The following is a 21507-nucleotide window of genomic DNA, read 5'->3' as shown; positions in this document are numbered from 1 at the left end:
GGCGCGTAAGGTCATGGATATATTTAGAAATGTTTCGACAATAAGTTGACAGACCGCTAAAAGAAAACGAATTTTAAAAAGTGCCGTGAAAACCAAATTGAAATAAGTACTTGATTGTGACGTTACGTTTATAATTGTCGAATGAAAAATCCACGATATTTATAGTAGCTATATAAAACAACCCATCTACTACGCCCAGCAGCGAGCAGCAAAAAAAAAACACTCGCGCATTCTTCGATCCTTCTTTTCCTCGCGGGTACGTAATCTACCTGAATCAGTCGTACGTAACATACGTGGGGACTTGCGTGCTGCGTGCGCGAGAGAAAGAGAGAGAGACGCCATTATAGATACTCCCCGCGGCGTTGTGTCAGTAGTAGTCGAGTGCTCGTCACCGTTAGCAGCAGCAAAGAGCAGAACGATAAAATCACGATTCGCAAAGGTGCAGCGCCAGGACACACCCGGAGGTGGGTGTCATTGACTCTAAAGTGTATTGTGAGACACTTTTGTTTTGTTGTATGAGAGAAAAGAAGCTCCGCACTTTCCAACACATCGCTGCACATACAATGCTGTGTATGAGAGTATGTGCCTATGATATGTGTGAAAGTGCGGACGATTAGGGATTTAATGTGGTCATCTGTCATCTCTGCGACAAGTGCGTGTTACTGCAGTTTTCACCGTGAGGGCTGCTGCGAAAAAAATGTTTTTTCTGTGTTACTTATGTTTGTTACTGTTTGTAATGTAATAAGGTTATAACTAATTGTGATTGTGGTTTGCTGTGTAAAAGTACCTTTCTTATTAAGAGTACTGCCGCCACTGTTAAGCGTGTTTTTTACACATTGATGACGAAAAGTTGGAGGCTACTGTTGATTGAATCATCAAACGTATGAGGGCTTTTGGTTAATGATAACGATTGAGATACCTACTTTTATATTTTTTTCAATGACATGTATGATTTTTTGACCTATTACTGAGCTTGATTTGTACATTAACTGTTGTGCAATTTGAATTTAATATAATAGTACTATCTATTTGACAATTTAATTCGTAACAGCTTTTTTTTATTACTATTAAAGTGAAGAAAAACAATTAATTAATTGAACATTTGTAATGAAAATTTTATTAATGAATAGTACATTTAAATATCATAATGATGACTCAATTGAAATAAAGTAAACTATTGTGTAGTTACTCAAATATAAATTTTATACACTAATTTCAGTAATATTTTTATAAAGATAACTTAAGTCACATAAAATAAATTTTGTGTAAAATATTTTTGATGCTTTCAATTTATCAAAAGTTCCTTTTAAGACTGTTAGCTTCTAGACAGTTTTCTTATGAACTGCTTTCATTGACATATGCGTCAAAGCTATTTGGAATGAGTCACATATTACAATCTTAGTCAGTAATCTTCAATGGAATCTTCAAGGGGAATGAACAACTCATTTGTTTAAGCATAACTAATGAAGCTCAACAACTCTATGATGTTAACTTTAACTAAGAAATATTACAACTATACCATTTATGTTCCAACATGATTATAGGATTATATAAATGCATTTATTTTAACTGATCATAAATGGGAATATTTCTTGGTTGTGATAACTCTCCATTTATAGTTTTAGGAACTTATAGATAAGATATTACAATAACAAAAAAAGTAAAACATAATTATTCAACTTCAACGGTACTATCAAACTACAATAACTCTGACTTATCCTTCTTGTTCACAAATGATAACACAAAAAAGGAAACCTAGAATAAAACAAGTTCAACGTTATCAATCGTTCGTGCTTCGAGAGAGAAACATAAAAAAGTTGGAACTAGTGTAACGATAAAAAAAGTTCTTAGTACTATTTTTTTCCTTTTTGCAGATTTATGAAAAAGGCTAGACAGATGTTAAACAACATTAGCACCATTTTCCAATTGGGAAGGTATGGCTAGCTTGACTGTGACAACCTCAAGCAAAAACAGCTCAAGAAGTGCATCGCCAAACAGAGCTAACCATCCTGGTCAGCAACAGGTCACCAGCAGCAACTCAGATCACACACCTAAGTCGCGGAATGCTAGCGCGACGTGAGTTTTTTCCATTATTATTGACTCTTATTGATGATATAGACTACAAATTGTACAGAATTCTTCAGAAAAAAAAATACACGCAACGTTCTATGTTAATTTTTTCCCTATGTGATTAATATTTTTCAAGTAAATCTGATCGATAGTTGCACCATTTCGAATGATATGCCATGAGCAAGAAAAACAAATGAGTTTAGTCATTCTGCTTGAATTATCGTGTGTTTTTTTTTCTCATCATCGTGGAATATTTGCTCAATTGAGACACATGCGTAGGAAGCAAATGAAATCGACATCCAATCAAGCGAACAATTGATAGAGATTGCAACACGTGCACGCTTTAAGAAAGAAAGAAAAACCTAGTCGATATTAATGTTTTATTGGAAATAATTAACAGTAGTGCGAGCGAACGGAGCTATCACAGGGTCATCGCGTGACCGGAAAAAAACTGATAAATTATGGCAGTCCCAAGCAAAGTGCAGGAACTCCGCGGTAATATTGAAAACAATATAAATTTGCACTCTGTTCCGACAGAACCTACCGGCTGCACCGTCACCACCACTACACAAAGGCACAAACATACATCATCACAGCACACGCATATAGAAAACGCGACAAGCTACGAGCGAACGTGCAATATCGAGGTATATCTGTTTGTCTTGCTCGATTAATATCGAGGGTGGTAGAAAACGAGAAGACGGATTGATATGAATTTGATTGGAACTAATAGAGAGAGAGAGAGAGAGAGAGAGAGAGAGAGAGAGAGAGAGAGAGAGAGAGAGAGAGAGAGAGAGAGAGAGAGAGAGAGAGAGAGAGAGTTTGTGTGTGTGCATGTGAGTCATCGAAAAAAATATCACTGCTTAATTCGATTGAACGTAGTAGTAGTAATATGCTAATGGAAAAGTCAGATTGAAGTAATAACATCCGAAAACAAAGACAAAACCTAATATTACAGCCTTCTTCGTTATGTCACTTGTTCTTGAAAGCTTTATAACATGCTTCTCAAAAGTTAATGTATGTACGCTCACGACAATAGATGTTTAATACGTGCTAATTGAAATGGAATGTGGAATGCTGGAATATATACAAATTCTCTTAATGAGGCATTAAATTTACTTTTATTGATGATTCATATATTCTTTTTTCCTTGAAACGGTTTCATATGCGAGAGTTCCAATAAATGTCCATTTAAATGATCGATATAAAATTCTATAAAGCTATATATTATGCATTATTTTTGGTTCATTGTTAAAAATTGAAATACTGATTTGTACTTTTTTTTATTTACAAAACTCGATATTAGGAAAATAAGGCTTCTTTACAACACCGTCATTCACGCTTCAATTAACACTCTCAAATTGGATTGAATTCCACACTTGATGTTACATTCTACACGTCGTTAAGCGTAATATATAGATTACATATTGAACGAATCAATCATCGACAAGAGGTGTCCTCAAAATTTTTAATCAAACAATACATTTAGTACTTAAAGATTATCGGGAGCATTCTAAGTATTTTTATACTGCACAGTCAACAAGCGACGACGACGACAACAACAGGAGCATCAGGTGAAGCTGAAGCCGCGATGAAAAGCAGCGGTGGTGGCAGTACGAGGCAAAGGTCACCAGGTGCGATGGCACGAGCAACGGCTGCAGCGGCAGTAGCAAATGATTCTACCCTCGACGACTCAGTAGCCAATGTGTCTTATCTCTCGGGCGACGTTGAGGATTTTCATCCATCTATCGACGACGATGCTGCTGCGGCTGTGAGTTTCTTTTTTTAGGATTTGTGAGTCACGATGGCCGTGAACTTCTACTTTCGCCGAAATGAACTTTCGTGCTCGTCGCATCAATTGGAAAGTTTTCGTTTACAATTCAAGAGAAAAAGCGAAACAAGCTTGAAATTATGTTTGATCACGCGGTTTTTACTTTATAGGTCGCGGTAGTATAGAAAACGATCTAATAAAATATAAGTTAAGAATAAGATCAGAATAATAATGAGGTTATTTAAATTAAGGAAATAAATATTAAAAAATAAATGTGTAATATCTAAAAATAATCATGCGTTTCTTAGGAGATAAGGTCGTGAGTTGCATAAGGAATTAAACTTTTGTGTTCGCGAGCTTTGTTATAAATGGATCAATGACGACATTTATACCGTGAAAAAATTTTATGTCGTTCTTTGGGTATCGATAAAAATCACATGGAAATTTTCGTGCAAAGAGAATTGAACTATATGACAGTTTTGTTAGTAGGATGATAACAAGAATTGCTTAAATAGCGTGTAACACACAGAAATTGCCCTTGTTGTCATCGGTAGATTAATGACTTAAGCGATTGAATATTGTTTTAAAAACTAAGAAAAACGTTTGTTTTCTCATAAGTAATTAAAGTCATCGTACTTTGTCGACACAACATAAACATTCATTGATGATATATTCCAGGTGGATACATCATACGGCCACGGAGGTCAGCAATCGCTCATGTCTAATGGTTCGTCGGAATTATTGGGTGCAGAAGACGTCGACAGCAGAGCTCGACAGGCAATTGAACATATCCAAAACAAAATTGCAAAGACGCGCGAACTCATTAGGACTGAACAGACGACGAGAGATGGTTAGTAGATATAGAAGTTTAGAAAGTGAGGAAGAAGTTTCATTTGCTATGCTAATAAGTTTCTAAAGTAAATATGGTAGTGTCTAAACCCACTTATTATATAATTACCGAGTTAGCAGTTTGTTGACACGTGTGGTCTTAGGCAAATACTTATTAAAGCTTTTTCGTCGAATATGACTTTTCTAAAGTGCATATTATCAATATATCGTATGTTTTTTTACACTCAATCACTATTGTCGTTTACCGTTGACTGTTGTAGAGAACGTAAATGAATATCTGAAACTTGCGGCAAACGCTGACAAGCAGCAACGCACGCGAATAAAGACAGTCTTTGAGAAGAAGAATCAAAAGTCGGCGCATAATATTCTTCAGCTGCAGAAGAAACTCGACAGCTACCAAAAGAAATTAAAGCATTACGAGCAGAACGGTGCCCACATTTCCCATCGACAGCCACGCGAAGTTCTGAGGGACATGGGTCAAGGCTTGAAGTATGTTTGTCATATGCAATATTTAATTGAAGCTTTGCATGAAATGTCTTTCTTAGTTAGCTAAATTTACGAGCAAACGGAGTGAAATTTGGTAGTTCGATTAGATTTAGTGATCATATCATGTTTCTTTAATAGAACTTAGTGACCAAAACGCACGAGACCATTCGTGTTTCAAGTTACTTAATTTTGTTTTAGCTATTCATTATTCTACAAAACACGTCAATAAATATTTCATAATAATTAACTGATTGTTTTTAATGAAAAATTGTTTTGAAAACGGCTACATTCAATATTAACCCAAGTTATTTCATGCGAGTTTCAAAAAAACATGAGTTAATTGATTTATTTTTAACTGCTTCTGTTGTTCATTTAGAAATGTAGGTGGTAATATTCGTGATGGAATCACTGGATTCTCGGGGTAAGTTCAAGCATGTTTACCACGAATAAAACTGACATTACTATATTTAATCATAGCAAAAAATAAGTTATGTATACTTTTACTTCACTAGCAACTTTATAAAATCGATCTTTCAGCTTGTATCTTTAGCCTAATATTTCAATATTCACTTATTTTCGTAATTTTTGTGATTCTATAATCTAAAGATCATAAACAAATGATACATAATTAATAATAAATAATCTTTCTAATTACAGAAGTGTTATGTCCAAACCGCGAGAATTCGCCCACTTGATAAAAAATAAATTTGGCAGTGCCGATAACATAAATAGTATATCACGTAAGTTAAAACCAACCATATTATAACGTAGTAATGTATTGCGCATATATTTTAATAAACATTATGATCATTGTATCGTCGCAACGTGACTCGCATACAAAATTAAAACTCACGCTTTTAAAAACACTTTCACTCAATTCAAAGTAAGAAACTACAAATTCACTCGTAATTAAATCACCACTGTCCACATCCGCAATCGCTGAATTGGCATAAAGTGCAATTTAACACTAGCTCTGGCTGTTTTTGCTTGATCTTGTGGTAGAAAGCAAAACAGTGTTACAGTTGAAAAGACTTCACTTTCTATTTTTCTCACTACTTGACATGACGCACTTGTACAAACTTACATTCGTCGAGGTTGTTCAGAGTTTACAGAATCTCGTTCTGTTTATCTTATCCAATACTACTGATTAGTTGATTGGTTAAATGGCTTGAAAAGATAATATACATTTTTTATTATAGTCGTCGATTGAAAGCGAAGTTTTTTCGATGCAAGTGTTACATTCGATTACCAAAAGATTTCTAATATTTTTTTTTGTCCAAATTTTTCACTCAAATCACTCAAATAAACAATCATCTTTTAAACCGATAACCATTCAGTGAATAAAATGCGAGACTGCTGCGTCGAACCACTATACCGAAAAGAAATTACTCAAAATTTTTTGCTTAACTTTCTTAAATTAAAAATAAAAATTACATTTCGGCAACACGATTTCTTTTCTCAGTGCATCATCTCATCAAAAAAAAAACTGATCAATCTCGGTGTTCAAGCCACCCATATAAATGTATTGGATAAGTGACAATGAGAAATAAATTACAACTAACAGCCAAACATGTTTGTTGTGCTCTGTGCTCTCTGACCGCAGATGGCTCGACCTTTTATGTAAACGATACGACCCATGCAACAGGTAATAACGCCGACAGCGGAAGTGCCGAGGACGAGGGTAACAAGGCACACCACGGATCGGCAACATTGCCAGGTGGTTGTAGTCTCGGTTCAAATAATAGCGGAGCCGGAGCTGTGGGAACTAGTGGTCAAACAGGTGCAGGTGGTGTCAAATTTCCCTCGGAGGAAGGCTCCGAATGTTCAAGCGTGACCAGTGAGAGTGGACCCGGTAGTCGTGGACAAGGACACACTTGTGGAGCTCACGATGGTAACAGGATTTGCAGCTTGAAGACTATTTTTACTGAACTTCAGGAGCACCGAGAAAGCTTCGATAGGTTTAGAGAGAAACTCGAAGCATTGAAGGTGAGTTTCAGCGACATTTTTCCATCAATCAATCTTACTGCACCATAATAATAACAATGTTAAATTCTAGACGGTACAGCAAGAAGTGAGTTATCTATCGCAAGCACTACAAGAAGAGCGTTTCCGCTGCGAGCGGCTAGAAGAGCAAATAAACGACTTGACGGAATTGCATCAGAATGAAGTGGAAAACCTCAAGCAAACCATTACCGATATGGAGGAGAAGGTTCAGTATCAAAGCGAAGATCGATTACGAGACATACATGAGATGTTGGAAAGCTGCCAGACGAAAATATGGAAAATGGAGCATCAGCAGCAGCAGCATCAGCAGTATGTCACACTCGAAGGCTTGGATAACAGTAATGCCCGTGCTCTCGTTGTTAAACTTATAAACGTCGTGCTTACCGTACTACAAGTTATACTACTGCTCGTTGCTACTGGTGCTGGTATCATGATGCCGTTCCTTCGGACGAGGTGAGTACTTGTACAGCTTTCTTCCGTTCTTCTCTGCTCTTCATTAACAATTTCATTGTCACATTTGATTATTGTTGATGAATTAACAACTTTCCTTGTACAATTACGCTGATGACAATGTGAATTTCAGTGTGTGTATTAATGTACACTTAAAAAGTTGCTTGTATATTTAAGAACGCAATCACATTTGAAATTCACACAAGTATCAGAGACGATAAAAGAAAACAAGCATAAGTTTTTCTTGTACACCATCAGTCTTTGTCGCACAAACTTTTTATGCACAACGATCGCTGCCATTTTGTCATCTTTACCTACGCCTAAGAACGTTTTATTATTTGCTGGCATATCTCATCTGTTTTATTTTGTTTTCCTCCCGCCTATGCGTGCGGGGTGTGTTTTCGCGTTCTGTTTCAGCTGTACTAAGCCACATTGTTTCATGTGCAGGGTGCGCATACTAACCACGACATTCGTCGTGTTGGGAATAGTGTTCGTGTTGAAGCAATGGCCTGAAGTTCACGACGTTGGTAGTCACTTGATGCGCCATCTCAAACAGACTCTCGCTGTCAAGTAGCATTCCTTCTTCGGCCATCACATCCTCGTTATCATCGTCGTTGTCGTTAAGCTTCACTGCGCATTGACACCGAGATTATCTAAATGTTTAGATTTCCTCCTTGATTCTAATTTTCTTTTCTTTCTGCTATACGTGATTATAATCTTTCTACATACATATGTATGTATGATGATAGCTGGGACGAGTTTTCGAGGGTCAAACAAAAAAGGACAAGAAAGAGAGCTTTGTTAAATATGTCAAGGAAACTCGTTTATTCTCTTGATTAAAGTGAGCTTTCCGAGTGATTAGGTCGGTCGTGGTTAAATATACTGCTCGAAAGAATAATTGAAATGTACTTGAGTTCTGTTCTCTTTCTTTTTTCTTTTTTTTATTCTTAAATCATTGTGTATCTTTAATGATTTTTATATTTAGTGCGTGTAATTCATCATTTTCTTCGCTGTAAAACATTGTCTTCTTTTTTTATTTATCATTTTGTCGACGCTTTCGAGACGAGCGTTTATACGTATATTTTTCTATGAATGTCGCTTTAATAGCTTACGAAATCACGGTGAGAAAAAATTCCGTGTACGCCTTATATTTTTCCTCTTTGCTAGCGACAAAAAAAGCAAAGTCTTACGTTATTTTCCATCTAATCTGTATATTTTAATTAGGAATGTGATTGCGAAAAATACAATTTTATCTAACTGTAAAAAAATTACAAAAACTCGGTCGAGATGTGAACATGTCCCTCCAACAACGTAATAAAACGAGAAAAAGTAAGGAACAATTCTATCCATATCCATCAAAACTTAATTAAACAAATAGAAAATCACGTGAACTTTGGAAAAGTGTTGCTAATCGTCCAAGTACCTAGCGCATAAGACAAAAGCAGCGTAAATTCATTATAGATGAAAAATAGTGTAATTAGAAAAGAAAAAAAAATTAAGCACGCTACACTTGCACGCTAGTTTCTTCTCACCAATGTGTAAGATATATACATAATTATATAAATATAACGAAATACGTAGCGAAGAATTATATAGATTTTTGTCTGTCGTCGTTATATATTATTATAGCGCACAAATACCATCATGTAGCTTTTCATTCGCTCGCCCACTATCGAGGAGGACATTATATATACGTACATACTGAATTCAGTATGCAGTAAACCACGCAACTTATAACAAAGATCGTTTTTTGACTGATTCATTCGTTTTGAAAAATTTTTTCTCTACTTGCGACAATAATTAAACGATTGATTAATCGAAAGAAATAATTTTAGTTGCTTATGTAATGTAATTCTCGTTTACTGCGTACGGAAAAGGCAGAGACAATGAAAACAATAATAAAAACAAAACGAGATAAAGACTGATCATCTGGTTGACGATCTTAAAATAGGACTGTTCTCTTCTTTCTGTCTTTTCTTTCTATTCTGATCTTTCGTTTGCAACGTAATAAAAAAATCACGACGAGGAGTGCATTTTTTGGCACGTGTAATAGTTCAAACATTCCCACTACTTTTCTAGCGAAGGAATAATTAATGGAAAACAGGCAAAATCGCAGATAAATACGCCTCCCAGTCAAAGTAATTTTCTACGTTTATAAAAGCCAAAAAATTCTACATATGCATGAACGCATTTTGCGACAGAATGTCAATAAGAAATTTTCTATATTTTAAGCCACAGCAGACAATTAAAAAAATATAAAATTCGAAATCAAGTTGAATAAATGATTCAGTGTTGGAAATCGACGCTAGATAGTAGATTACATGGCGTTTCTATCATTTGTTTTTTGCGAATGGAATCTGTCTATGTATATTCCTTTAATGCTTTGTGATGTAGATATTTATTATCTCTATTATTAACAGTTTTTCAAAATTTATTCACTATCAATGACTTCGTGATTATTAAATGTGATAGATTGTCTTGAAAAATTTAGATCGCAGCAAAGTTTCTAATTGTACTACCAACACTGATCCATACTCTTGCAATTAATTCTAAGTGATATCGAGAATAAATCTTACAGCAAAAAAATTTTAACACGTTCTCTGGAAGATACATTTTACTCGAATCGCACGGAGGCGTGCATTGAAAAAAAATGCGGTTATTTTGAGCTTGCACCATTTGTCAATGTTTTTTTCCTCTTTTATATATGTATAACGGAAATCGAGAATCGAACGAAAAAAATATTTTTGGTTCCGGAAATAAAAACGAATATTTGTTCCTAGTAAGTTTAATAATGCGAGACGAAAACTAATGTATATCGTGCTCTCTGTCTTTGTCTCTCTTGTTCTGGTAACTCACCAAAATGAGATGATCCTCTCAAATATTGATTTAAATTTTTTCGACGTATTTGTTTTTCGAAAAAAACAAATGTTGTTATTTACTTTTTGACGAAGTGTTTAAATATAATGCCGTTTATAAATATTGAAATTCTTATTAATGCTGTCAATTGTTATAAGAATATTGTATTATATAACTTTTACACGAATCATACAAACTTTAAAATTGAGAGGATCATCTATTCATTTTTTTATGTATTCAAATCGCAAAATAAAAAAATTTTTCATTCATAGTGAGCTGTAATGTGCGTAAACAAGCATCATTTTTTGGGATCAATCCGTAATTTATATGTACCATGTGTATGTAATTTGTCTATTATCTGCCAATTACTCGCATTCTCTCCCTGTAATAATGAGAAATAATAGATTTTACCTGTATGGCTCGCGACTATTTCTAACGAAAAATAAAGCAATCCGTGAAATATTAGCTGGTGAACTGTACAATAAAAGCAGTGTTGAGCGGTTTTTAGATTATTTTTCTAACTATTTTACATTTACTCTCTCATTTCCAAATTATGGAAATAAAACAAAGATCCATTAATTTTTCAAACAAGTTCCAGTAAAATTACAAATTGAAGGAATTGCATGTCCGGAAATCCAATTGATTCTTGCAATTCAAAGTCGAAAAGTCCAAGAAGAAAAAAAAGAAGCGCTCAGACAAACAAAAGCAACAATTTGCCGATATATATATCGCAAGCGCGTTTGTTTAGTTTAGTACGTATAGAATGAAAAAAAAGTGAACACTAGATGAACATTGAATGTAAATAGATGAAAAAATTTTATATCCGCGCGTGCGCGTAAAATTATATGTAAATACATATGTAGGTTTCGAGGCGAGGCATTATGATGGGAAGGAAGGGTAATATTATTGTACGGAGAATTTATAAAGAAATTCGAAAGATGCCGCGTCGAGCTGCTATCACGCAATGTGATTCGACTAAAATGAAATAAACTGTAATTTAATTTTTATGAAATCGACGAGAGTTGTAATAACTTGCGAACAAAAATGTTTTGAAGCTAATAGCAGTGTCGACGAATTTCAAGTAGCCAATTCACACTACTGTATCTGCAATTATAGATGCAAGCAAGTGCACACACACAATTACTTACACGCGCATATACTGACTGGCGATATCCTCATACACACACCACACACACACGGTGCTTTATTGGTGATGTGAGCGCTGAAGACGGGGTCCCATCTCCCCTATTATGTAGCTATATTATTACATCCGCACGCTTATGTGATATATTCTGGTGTACAATTTTTGATAGATTTAAAACAAAATTTTTCATTCCAGAACTCTTGCATAAATACAAATTGTATGAGTGTACTTTTTGAGCCTTTATTACAAAACGATTTTGAAAAAATTGGTGCTTCAAATTTATACGTGCCGTTCGAATTTTATGAGAAAAAAGAGATTAGAAAATTATATTAATTATTTGTTATTATATTCACTGATCGTCGAAACAATAACAATAGTTACGTATTGAAATACATAGGTTACAAAATGAACCGCAAACATACGTAGCGGTCGCAAAAATAATAACAAGATCTTCGATGACAACGACAACAAAGATTTGTTTCGTACTTTACATATGTATAATTCATCTGGAGTTGATTGCTTTAGTTTCCAATAATATTTATCAAAATCAACAAATGTGTGTATAGATACGATTAGGATACAAACGCTCGAAGCACGCAGGAGTGCTTACATAAAAAATGTAGTAGTGAAAACAATATTTGGGGCCCTGCACTGTAGAAAAAAAAACAAAAAACCAATAATCGTAGTTAGTAGGTAGAGTTTATTATTAGAATTTTTTGCGCGGGCAACGTTGCAAAAATCTCATCGTTTGATGAGGAGAGTATTTTAGCCAAGTAAACGCGCAGAAGTATTCATAAAGGTTGCGAGCGCAATTAATATTTGATTTTCATGATAAAGAAATTTAAGGAATAATGGCAGATTTGTTTACTGCCCCATCGCTGATGAACTATATATATATGAGTTTCAGATAGATATATATGCGCACGTTTCTCTGACGTCCGGGTTCCAAGCAAATGTCGCATATATACATATGTTATACCCGATTCAATATTGTCTCAAATAAAAAGCGAGTTTTTAGAAATTATGGATATTTTTCATTTATTTAGCACAACCCTTATCTTATGTAGCTTATTACCACAGAAACATTTTGATTTTTTAAAAAACAAGAGGAAAATTTTATAATAATGACATTTATCTGGAAATTTATGTTACGATTCTTGAACAACTTTACGTCGTATTATTCAAGAATATCTTGAGACTTGATTTAATCTTTGACTTTGAATATTGACCTTTTTCTAAAGTTCTATGTTGACCCGAATTCATATCCGTATTTAAAAAGTGATATAATTTGCACACAATTAATTACACGTGTGCTAATATAACGATCCTGAAATAATACGATCCAAACAGAATATTTATACGTGTATTTTGTCATCGACAAAGTCGGCAAATAAAAATGAATCAATAAGCGTAACCTCAACAGAGAAAAAGCGAGGTGCATTTTCATAATTCGTCACAGTAATGTAATATTTGCATAAACTTCGAACAATGGAACTGCACAAGCTTACCTTAAAAGTCGTATGCTTTGACTTACCGGAGCAGAGTATTGACGATGGTATATATTGGAGCTGTTGAGAAATTCTAAATTTGTACATTTATGACTGACAAACGTTAATCATGTAGCATAAAGATAAAATTCATAAAAATTAAGATATATATAAAACCATCTGCGAGTGCATTTGAAGTTCATTGCATTCTTGTTCAACATGAGGCCATTTCCAGTCAGTTTAGCAATTTTGGTAAAACTTTTTAATGCTTTCATTATCGACACAAGGGAAAATAATGAATTTATTCTTTCATCTTCGTTTAAGATTCACCTGCCAATCGTAATCGGCACTCTCAGTTCAAAAAGATTGACCAGCAATTTCAACAAAAACGATCCCGTATTGTTGTAATATACCTTTTACTTAATTATACTTAATCATCCGAGCTACGAGAATATGTGCTTATTATTTGTTCGATTCAGGCTTGAGTTTCAAGATTTAAAAGCAAAACATAATCCGCTGAGTTTTGGAATGGGATATCCAGACTTCAATCCTCCTAAAATTTTACAAAAAGCTCTGGCAAGAGCTGCAGTAAGCGACGATTACGAATTGAACCAATATGCCTCGAGCAGGGTAAGTATATGACATTTTCGAATCTATATACAATCCGAATACCAAGAGAACGTCGGAAAAGTTCTAAATGTCGAGGAATCTGAATAATCGATGTAACTCGGGAGGAAGAAGTCTATTAAATTCATATTACACTTCGGGATGGATGATAGTTGATCGTGAACGCTGATAAATTTATTTAAAAATTTACATAATTACCAATTAATTCGGAGCATCATTCGATGCTTCTGTTCGACGTTGACAGGGCCACCCAAGGCTGCTGAAAGCCGTGGCTGCTTTCTTTTCCAAACTTTTAAATCGAACATTGAATCCAGACGAAAACGTTGTAATAGCTGTTGGAGCGCAAGAAGCTATACATGGAATTTTACAAGCACACACAACTACAGGCGACGAATGGATTGTATTTTCACCCTATTTTTCCTATTTCGATCCCATTATCAAAGCAGCTTATGGAGTACCAAAATACATACCCTTAGTGTCGGTAAATTACGAGCACTCTTTCTTGTTTTCTTTTATGGAAGCTTCAAACAATTTCATTCGAATTTTTCTAGAGCAAGACTACGGGGAATATCACGTCGTCCGATTTCAAATTCGACAAAAAGGACTTAGCGAGTTTGTTCAACCATAAGACTAAAGGTATACTAGTAAACACGCCGCACAATCCGACGGGAAAGGTGTTCGACTATGAAGAACTCGCGTACATCGCCAACTTAGCTAAAAAGTGGGATTCCATCGTTATCCTCGACGAGGTCTATCAGTTTTTGAACTACGGAAACCAACAACACCTGAGACTAGGTTTCATTTCGCGCACTTAATCGCGGTGCGATTTTGATTGTATTAATGCTTGCAGCGACTTTCCCGGGAATGTTCGAGCGTACGATTACAGTTGGGTCCGGCGGCAAAATGTTCAGTGCCACGGGTTACAGAATTGGTTGGGCATACGGACCCAAGGATCTCATTAATAACGTAAAACTAGTCAATGGTTTCGCTGTCATGAGTGCGCCAACGCCAATCCAGGTAGATGCGAATTTCGGAGACGAAAATGCCAGTAATAGAGTAAAAGTCGCGACGAATTGTAGGAAGCTGTCGCAGTCGCCATCGAAGAGGAAGACGACAATTACGGCAAGCCCGAATCGTATATCGAACAACTGAGGAGAGAGTCGGAGAAAAAGAGAAATTTCATGTACAAGATTTTAAGCGACGCCGGAATGACGCCGGTTTTCGCAGAAAGCGGTTATTTCATCATTGCAAGGTGGAATACTATGGTCAATACTTTTCAACTGCATAGAAAGTCCGACGAACCTGCGGACTACTCGTTCGTCAGATGGCTAATAAAAAATGTCAGTGTATTTGCGAATCCACTGTCCCGGTTTTATACATCTGACATCGACTCGCACGTAGAAGAACATTACATTCGTTTCACCATGATTAAGGTTTAGTCTGTTCTTTGCGCAAGACACTCGATATTGTTATTATCATTGTTCGCTAGAATAATGGTATTTTGGAAATTTCAGAAGTGGGAAACGCTTGGCCAACTAGATAGACTACTGAAAAAGTGGAAATCACGAAGATCGTTAAAACAATAACTAGTTTTCCTAGTTTTATAAAATGTTGGTGTAATCGGCGAGATCTCAGCTGATTCTTACTTGGAGTTCACGGAAAATCTATTATCACATCTTTTCTTAATTAACAATGTGCAATTCGAGTATTCTTTTATTTGAATGACATCAATAAAACAGTACGGCATAGTTGCCAATACTCTTGCAAAAAAATATATTTCAAAATATTCTAGAGAAGCATCGCGGCGGCGCGTCGAATTTCGGAATTTTATGCGTCGTATGCTATTTCCATTCCATGGCTGATTCAGACGCGAGTGTCGGGCACGCGAAAAGCAGAAAAAAAAATATGCACCGACGAAGAGTCATCAGCGGCAACTTTTAGTTTAGAGCTATAAAAAGCTGCACAGCTAAAAATCGCGCTGCTCGCTCTTCTCCCGCTGAGCGAGCTCGTGCGACTCCGTCGTATATAGCAATGTCAAGATATTGCCGTAATTAAAATGTACCAGCGCGGGCTTCTTCTCCACGTTGACGTGCCCACTCTCGCTTCGAGTCGTGTTCGCTGACCTTTTGCGTTCGGTTTGATAAGGTATTTTGCAAATCGCGTAGGCTTGAGTTATACATGCAACGATATACTTTGCGAATAATCGTTACGGGAAACTTGTTTGAGCATTAAGCTAATATCTCCGTGTGCTTGACATATGTTGAAAAAGTATATTTTCATTCAAAAGACATTTAATCGCGTTGCAGATGATAAACAAGAAAATTAGCGAATGATTCGTGCATGCGCGACTCATGGCCGTAGCCGTAAGCTACGATGTGTTTGTGCGGCTCATTGAGGAGGATGTAGCCGAAGCATTAGATGACATAATTGCTGATCGAGCTGAAGAGCTACGCTTGATTGGAGCTCGTAATTCAACGGACGAGTGTTTTCTTGGAGAGCGCTCTTTAGCAGCTCTTACGCACTACTTCAATCCTCGCAATTCCGGCTATCTTAGTTTGTTATTATGGTAATTGCACTGTTAAACAAAGTTTCTTTTTAAACTAAAATCGTGTGCAGTCTTATTATCGCAACCAGATTTCGACATTTTTTGGTCATATAAACGATTTTTAGTAAATTGCAATTTTTATTTAGCTATTTTGCGTTAAATACTTTTACCGTCAAAGTTCGAAGCGTTTATTAAGAAAGTTACAACCGCTTATAATTTTGATTGTAAAAGAATTTAATTTTAATATAATATACAATCATTAATTTGTATCTTTCTTTTAGGTTCCTCCTCGGACTGGGAATCGGATTGATTGTTCATCATGCTAAACTCTTACCAATTTTTCTTATTATATGCTTCATTCTAATAGTAGTTCTGGTCTCATTTCCATAGTAATTATATTTATGAAGATTAAATTTGTTAATAGATTTTAAGAGTGAGTAAAGTTCGATTTCTTCAAATTATTACTAAATATAGATTATCCACTGTTTTTCGTTGAAAATATTTCAAATTTTATCATTCAAAGTTAAAAGCATTTGTTGCCATGTACAATTCAAAACACATAGATTAAAAATCATTTAAATTAACTGCTTACCATTTTACTATGCAAATATACTACATGTTTATTTAGTATGTAGAGTTTGGTTTACATACGTTTATTATTTAAGTTTTCATGAATCAAGTCTTTGATAAAATTATAGAACATTGAGTAGGTATTACATGACATTAATTAACTATTTCGATACTCCATGCGCAAAGTACGTCTTTCCCGCACGCTCGGTAGAAAACGTGCGTTGAAAATCACTCTTTCCACACGTCGTATCAAAAAATACGGTACGGCACATGTTCGGGAAAGAGTTTCTCGTCTCGTGTGGCGTTTACGCCCGAGCGAAGCGAGAAGAGATCTACTTTTCCGTACTTGTATCGTAATGTACTATTCCGCTTGCAATGAAAACCATATTGGAAAAACACGCTTAATATCTATGCTGAAAAAATATACACTGTAAATCACGAAACAAATTGTGCGTTTCTAATTATATACAGTCTACAACAATGCAATATCTGATCGTATTTTTTTGCCAGCAAAGAGTATCTTATACTACAATTATTTCATTGAAAAAAGAAATAGTTTATTTACAGCTATCTATATATTAAATATAAAAAATATCTGTATATTTATTATCATTTTGCAAAACATATTTTCTCTTTCTCTCTCTCTCTCTCATCTATTCGCAGTAATAAGTATAAAATGCCTAAAAAAAACATTTTTTTTGTTCTTTCTACGATTTAGCAATATTTTTGCAGAGGTGCATTTTTTAATTCTTTACTCGAATGAAAAAAAAGGATAATTAAAGATCGTTTCGACGTTACCTCGAATATCATAAGGCTAAATTAAAATTAATCAAAAACCTTAGACTTTATCTTGTACCTTGAAAATTCGATTATTACGTACATTAAAAGAAATGTAAAGTAACATTAAATTCATTATTTGAAAAGTATATCTAAATCTCATTTCGATTTGCATTGAAAATGTTTGATCTATTCCGCAGTAGAAGTTTGAGATTTCAAAAGGCCATTTTTTTTCTGCTCTGTTAAATTATCTTTTGCGTTCTTATCCGGCGGCGGTGGCTCGCTAGAATTATGTTTTTTTCTGTGAGACATCATTGTTGATCTCGATACGAATGATTTGCCGCAAAGATCACACTCATAAGGTCGTTCACCAGTATGCAACCTTTTGTGTATGGCCATTGGACTGAACTGAGTAAACGTTTTGCCACAAATCTCGCACCTATAAGGTCGTTCGCCAGTGTGCGATCGTCTGTGGCAACGTAATGCTGAACGCCTCGCGAAAACTTTGCCGCATAGATCGCATTTGAAGCTTTTCTCACCGGTATGCATGGTAGAATGAATTTTCAAATCGACCCTTGTTAGGAAACCTTTACCGCAAACCTAAAATGAAAGACGTAAAAAATCTATCCACATGGTTATTACAGTAGTTGCATTGCATTATATATTCATCAAAACTTACCTCGCAAAGATACGGTTTCTCACCAGTGTGAATCCTCATATGAGTATTGAGATAACTCTTGCTAACAAACATCTTGTTACATACAACGCAAGGATACTGTCTATTATCAGTGCCAGAATGTATTCTCTGATGACTTTTGCAAAGTCCTTTAGTGATAAAACCTCTTCCGCAAATTTCACATTTGTACGGTTTCACACCCATATGGCGATTCTCGTGATCGAGTAGTGACTGTTTTGTCTTGAAATTTTGACCACAGGTGGAACACGAATATGGCTTAACATCTGAATGAACGCGTTGATGTACGATAAGGTAACTCTTACATTGGAAGCCTTTACCGCAAGTCGAGCAATTGTAATCAAATTGGCCGGTATGTGTTGCCGTATGTTGAGCTAAACCAATTTTACTGCGAAACGCCTTTTCGCACAATTCGCACTGAAATGGCTTTTCACCGGTATGTCTTCGCATATGTTCCTACGATGCCATAAAAATGTCATTGGCGTGTACTTTATATGAAATTTGTTATGCTCAAATGAAAACGTACCTGTAGCTTATAATTCGTTCTATATTCTTTGCCACAATGTGAACAAACTTTAGGCGTCCACTTGGGTCTGTTTCCTTGTTGTTGTTGCTTTGCATCATCAGCCAGTAAATTTTGCGCAGTATCATCTGAGCTTCTATCAACGTCGACTTTGTGCTTACCTTCGACGCACTCTTGTCTATGAAGATTCAACACATCCAGACTTGTAAAATAAGCATCACAGTGTGGACAGCTGCAGAAGTGCTGCTCAAAATGAACCGCAAAGTTATTTGGCTCGGAAATACCATCGTTGCAAAATGGACATATGTACCTGAAATTTTAGTTTAAGTTATGAATTTGTATAAAAAAAACTTATCGTCCAGGATAATATTGCACAACTCACCATTGAGCATCAGTTTCATCAGCAGTAAGATTGCTGAGCGCGCTCGTTAGCAGAGCATCTTTTGTTTCTTTTGTATATTGCAGTAAAATTGCATGCGTAGTGTTACTATGGCTTGTCGACGGTAAGGTAAACGTTTGATGAGCATTGACATCGACGTTCAAAGGATCGTCGACATCGCTCTCAGCTCGCGAAGAAGGAAAACTACTTTGTTGCGGGTGTGACTTGCGAGGATTGGGTTGTATACCTAGAGTCGTCACGTATTCGATACCCAAGTGACTCAAATGATGACCAGCTGCTGTCAAATTTTCTACTGTTACAGCCATGTCACTGTCTAAATGCATTGCTATCTCTTGGTTGGAAACCTTAAATAAAAAAATTTTCGTTGTGTAGGAATAATCATAATTTGAAACGTGTTAGTTTTAACAAGTATTTGGAAAGTGTTTCCTCAGCGATCCAGCAAGCCACAGGCTTAAGCTGGAGCGGCCAAAGTTGTCGTCACTGACAATTTGCGAGCAAGGATATAACCATCATGGGAAACAATTGTTGTAAATATTGGAAATTTTTAATATTAGAAAACAATTTTTGTAAATATTAGAAAAAATTGAAGTATTTGTACCTCTGTTATTTGCTCATTCACCATCCTCACTGTTTCTCCATCTAAATGAAAAGCAGTCACTTCTAGATCAGTCTCTTCTTGGCTTAAATCATCTTGATTTTCATCTTGTTCTCTACTAGACATACTATTAATATTATCTATGACTGGTATGCTATGAATAACATTTCTTACACTATGCCTTGCAACACTGGAATTTTGTATACTGTTGATGTTACTTATACTCTGAATATCATCCATTGTAACATTATTAATATCATGATCAACTTTTGCAATTGCTTTGAGCATCTGCATAAACATTCCTTCAGTCTGCAAAACTTTTTCACGAAAGTCAAATAGTTCTTCTACTTTCGAAAAACATTCTTGACAAATCACTTTTGGTAATTGATCTGTCATTGAAATCTACAAGATATATTGATATAAGATTTGTTGTTGTATAAAATCTAATAAGAATGTGAATGATATACCTGAACAGGTAAGCAAGCAGCAATTTTTTTATGTAAATTCCTCACATGATCATTCTCTTCAAAAATGGGTAGACCCATAAGAAGATTTATTTTTGTGGCACATAATCGGCATAAATAATCAAGGTCTTCCATCTCAGACATTTTTACAACTATACAAGGCCCACAAGGAAAAATTTATCTTAAATAACAATAACCTTAGGTAGGAACGTTAAACATCTTCAAAAATGCACTGATTGCGTTGCCATTGTTAATACTTATTGTCTGAAAACCCTTAAGAAATTTCTATAAATAAATAATATTTGTAAACATAATCACAAATATATGCAATATAAACTAATACCTGACAAATAAGTGTCTAACAACAAAAGCATTTGTAATAATTGCAACAGTCACTAAAAAAATTATCTGGAATATGTATTGAATAATTTTTATTTAGTAAAATTTTCAATTTTCATCTCATTATAAAGCAAGTTTAGTTCAATAATACAAAAAATATTATGAATTCATTCTTTTTAAGGGTCATGCTTAAAATATTTTTCAAAGTTTAATATTTATAAATATCAGTCGAAACATAAAAATAAAGTATAATAAACTTTAAATCTTCCTTACAATCTACTTGGAGTTTATCGGCACGCTGTTACTTCCAAATCTTTTCGCAAACAGGTTAGAAAAGGGAGACGCCAAGTTGCATATGATTGTTGAAAGGATAAAAATTGTCGTTCAATGCACCAATATTCCATTCAGTTGATGCTATACAACGATAAAAAATGATCTCACTAAGGGTTGATGTATGAAGGCACGAAGATAAAGTTGTCTTTATTCTCTCATCTCGTGTGTACTGTGTAGTTATGTCTCCGCGGCTGATTCTTTTCCTTGAAGGCAATTCTAATAACTGTCTACTTGTATAGGTATCTCTCCCTCTCTCTCTTTTCTTCTTGGTTGGAATACCTATATACATCATTTCTGGTTTATTGCTTTCTTATGGTTCGGTGACGATCAGTTTGAATAAGACAAGTCAAATCTTGCCAGCCTTTCGATCCTTATACTCCATTTGAATTTTTAAATTGACTTTAGTAAATTCGCTGCTTTTTTAATTACTACCTAATCCTAATTGTTCGGAAATATTATATGTTGAGCTGACTTAATTATATACTCCAATACATATTAATCCTTAAAAATCTATTTGTATGGA

The 21507-nt window shown here is 35.1% G+C and overlaps 3 protein-coding genes across 15 annotated transcripts; 2 read left to right on the top strand and 1 right to left on the bottom strand.

Annotated features, from left to right (window-relative positions):
* Window positions 1–381: 381 nt before the first annotated feature.
* On the top strand, window positions 382–12654 carry LOC131671911 (transmembrane and coiled-coil domains protein 2). 6 transcript variants are annotated; one of them, XM_058948705.1, is made up of 10 exons: window positions 382–464; window positions 1875–2076; window positions 3607–3841; window positions 4520–4691; window positions 4951–5179; window positions 5553–5597; window positions 5834–5916; window positions 6780–7162; window positions 7233–7633; window positions 8048–12654. In XM_058948705.1, exons 2-10 carry the CDS (start codon window positions 1937–1939, stop codon window positions 8202–8204), a joined length of 1845 nt encoding a protein of 614 aa, XP_058804688.1. In that variant the 5' UTR covers window positions 382–464; window positions 1875–1936; the 3' UTR covers window positions 8205–12654. The 6 variants fall into 6 exon arrangements, with proteins under 6 accessions (XP_058804688.1, XP_058804690.1, XP_058804689.1 ...); XM_058948707.1 differs by having other exon boundaries at window positions 385–492; window positions 6822–7162; XM_058948706.1 differs by having other exon boundaries at window positions 385–492; window positions 8078–12654.
* A 578-nt stretch (window positions 12655–13232) lies between these two features.
* LOC131671904 (kynurenine aminotransferase-like) lies at window positions 13233–16734 on the top strand. Of its 2 annotated transcripts, XR_009302585.1 has the most exons (9): window positions 13233–13369; window positions 13442–13521; window positions 13597–13747; window positions 13989–14225; window positions 14296–14539; window positions 14595–14761; window positions 14824–14996; window positions 16051–16310; window positions 16571–16734. XR_009302585.1 is itself a non-coding variant. In XM_058948695.1 (8 exons), the coding sequence occupies exons 1-8, from the start codon at window positions 13337–13339 to the stop codon at window positions 15328–15330; spliced, it is 1338 nt and encodes a 445-aa protein (XP_058804678.1). In that variant the 5' UTR covers window positions 13233–13336; the 3' UTR covers window positions 15331–15403. The 2 variants fall into 2 exon arrangements, 1 of the variants encoding a protein (XP_058804678.1); XM_058948695.1 differs by lacking the exons at window positions 16051–16310; window positions 16571–16734 and adding an exon at window positions 15259–15403 and having other exon boundaries at window positions 14824–15177.
* Window positions 16735–16909: 175 nt separating this feature from the next.
* Window positions 16910–21179, bottom strand: LOC131671903 (zinc finger protein 260-like). 7 transcript variants are annotated; one of them, XM_058948691.1, is made up of 8 exons: window positions 20925–21179; window positions 20656–20720; window positions 20316–20597; window positions 19852–20250; window positions 19236–19597; window positions 18857–19163; window positions 18316–18786; window positions 16910–18236 (listed from the first exon to the last, which is right to left on the bottom strand). In XM_058948691.1, the coding sequence occupies exons 3-8, from the start codon at window positions 20454–20456 to the stop codon at window positions 17826–17828; spliced, it is 2091 nt and encodes a 696-aa protein (XP_058804674.1). In that variant the 5' UTR covers window positions 20457–20597; window positions 20656–20720; window positions 20925–21179; the 3' UTR covers window positions 16910–17825. The 7 variants fall into 7 exon arrangements, with proteins under 7 accessions (XP_058804674.1, XP_058804670.1, XP_058804675.1 ...); XM_058948687.1 differs by having other exon boundaries at window positions 20316–20585; XM_058948692.1 differs by having other exon boundaries at window positions 20316–20576.
* Window positions 21180–21507: the final 328 nt, after the last annotated feature.

The sequence above is a fragment of the Phymastichus coffea genome, unplaced genomic scaffold, assembly GCF_024137745.1.
Source record: "Phymastichus coffea isolate CEN01 unplaced genomic scaffold, Cenicafe_Pcof_1.1 PCOF00138, whole genome shotgun sequence".
Classification (NCBI taxonomy): Eukaryota; Metazoa; Arthropoda; class Insecta; order Hymenoptera; family Eulophidae; genus Phymastichus; species Phymastichus coffea.
This window is presented reverse-complemented; position numbering and strand designations above follow the sequence as displayed.

Coding starts and splice junctions, on each gene's coding strand:
- LOC131671903 (XM_058948691.1), bottom strand. CDS start 20,456: ATGTCTGAGATGGAAGACCTTGATTATTTATGCCGATTATGTGCCACA. Junction 19,598..19,851: donor TGAATGAGCAAATAACAGAG/GTACAAATACTT, acceptor TTTTTATTTAAG/GTTTCCAACCAAGAGATAGC. Junction 18,787..18,856: donor GAACGAATTATAAGCTACAG/GTACGTTTTCAT, acceptor ATGGCATCGTAG/GAACATATGCGAAGACATAC.
- LOC131671904 (XM_058948695.1), top strand. CDS start 13,337: ATGAGGCCATTTCCAGTCAGTTTAGCAATTTTG. Junction 14,226..14,295: donor AATACATACCCTTAGTGTCG/GTAAATTACGAG, acceptor GAATTTTTCTAG/AGCAAGACTACGGGGAATAT. Junction 15,178..15,258: donor TTCGTTTCACCATGATTAAG/GTTTAGTCTGTT, acceptor TGGAAATTTCAG/AAGTGGGAAACGCTTGGCCA.
- LOC131671911 (XM_058948705.1), top strand. CDS start 1,937: ATGGCTAGCTTGACTGTGACAACCTCAAGCAAAAACAGCTCAAGAAGT. Junction 4,692..4,950: donor TGAACAGACGACGAGAGATG/GTTAGTAGATAT, acceptor TGACTGTTGTAG/AGAACGTAAATGAATATCTG. Junction 5,917..6,779: donor TAACATAAATAGTATATCAC/GTAAGTTAAAAC, acceptor CTCTGACCGCAG/ATGGCTCGACCTTTTATGTA.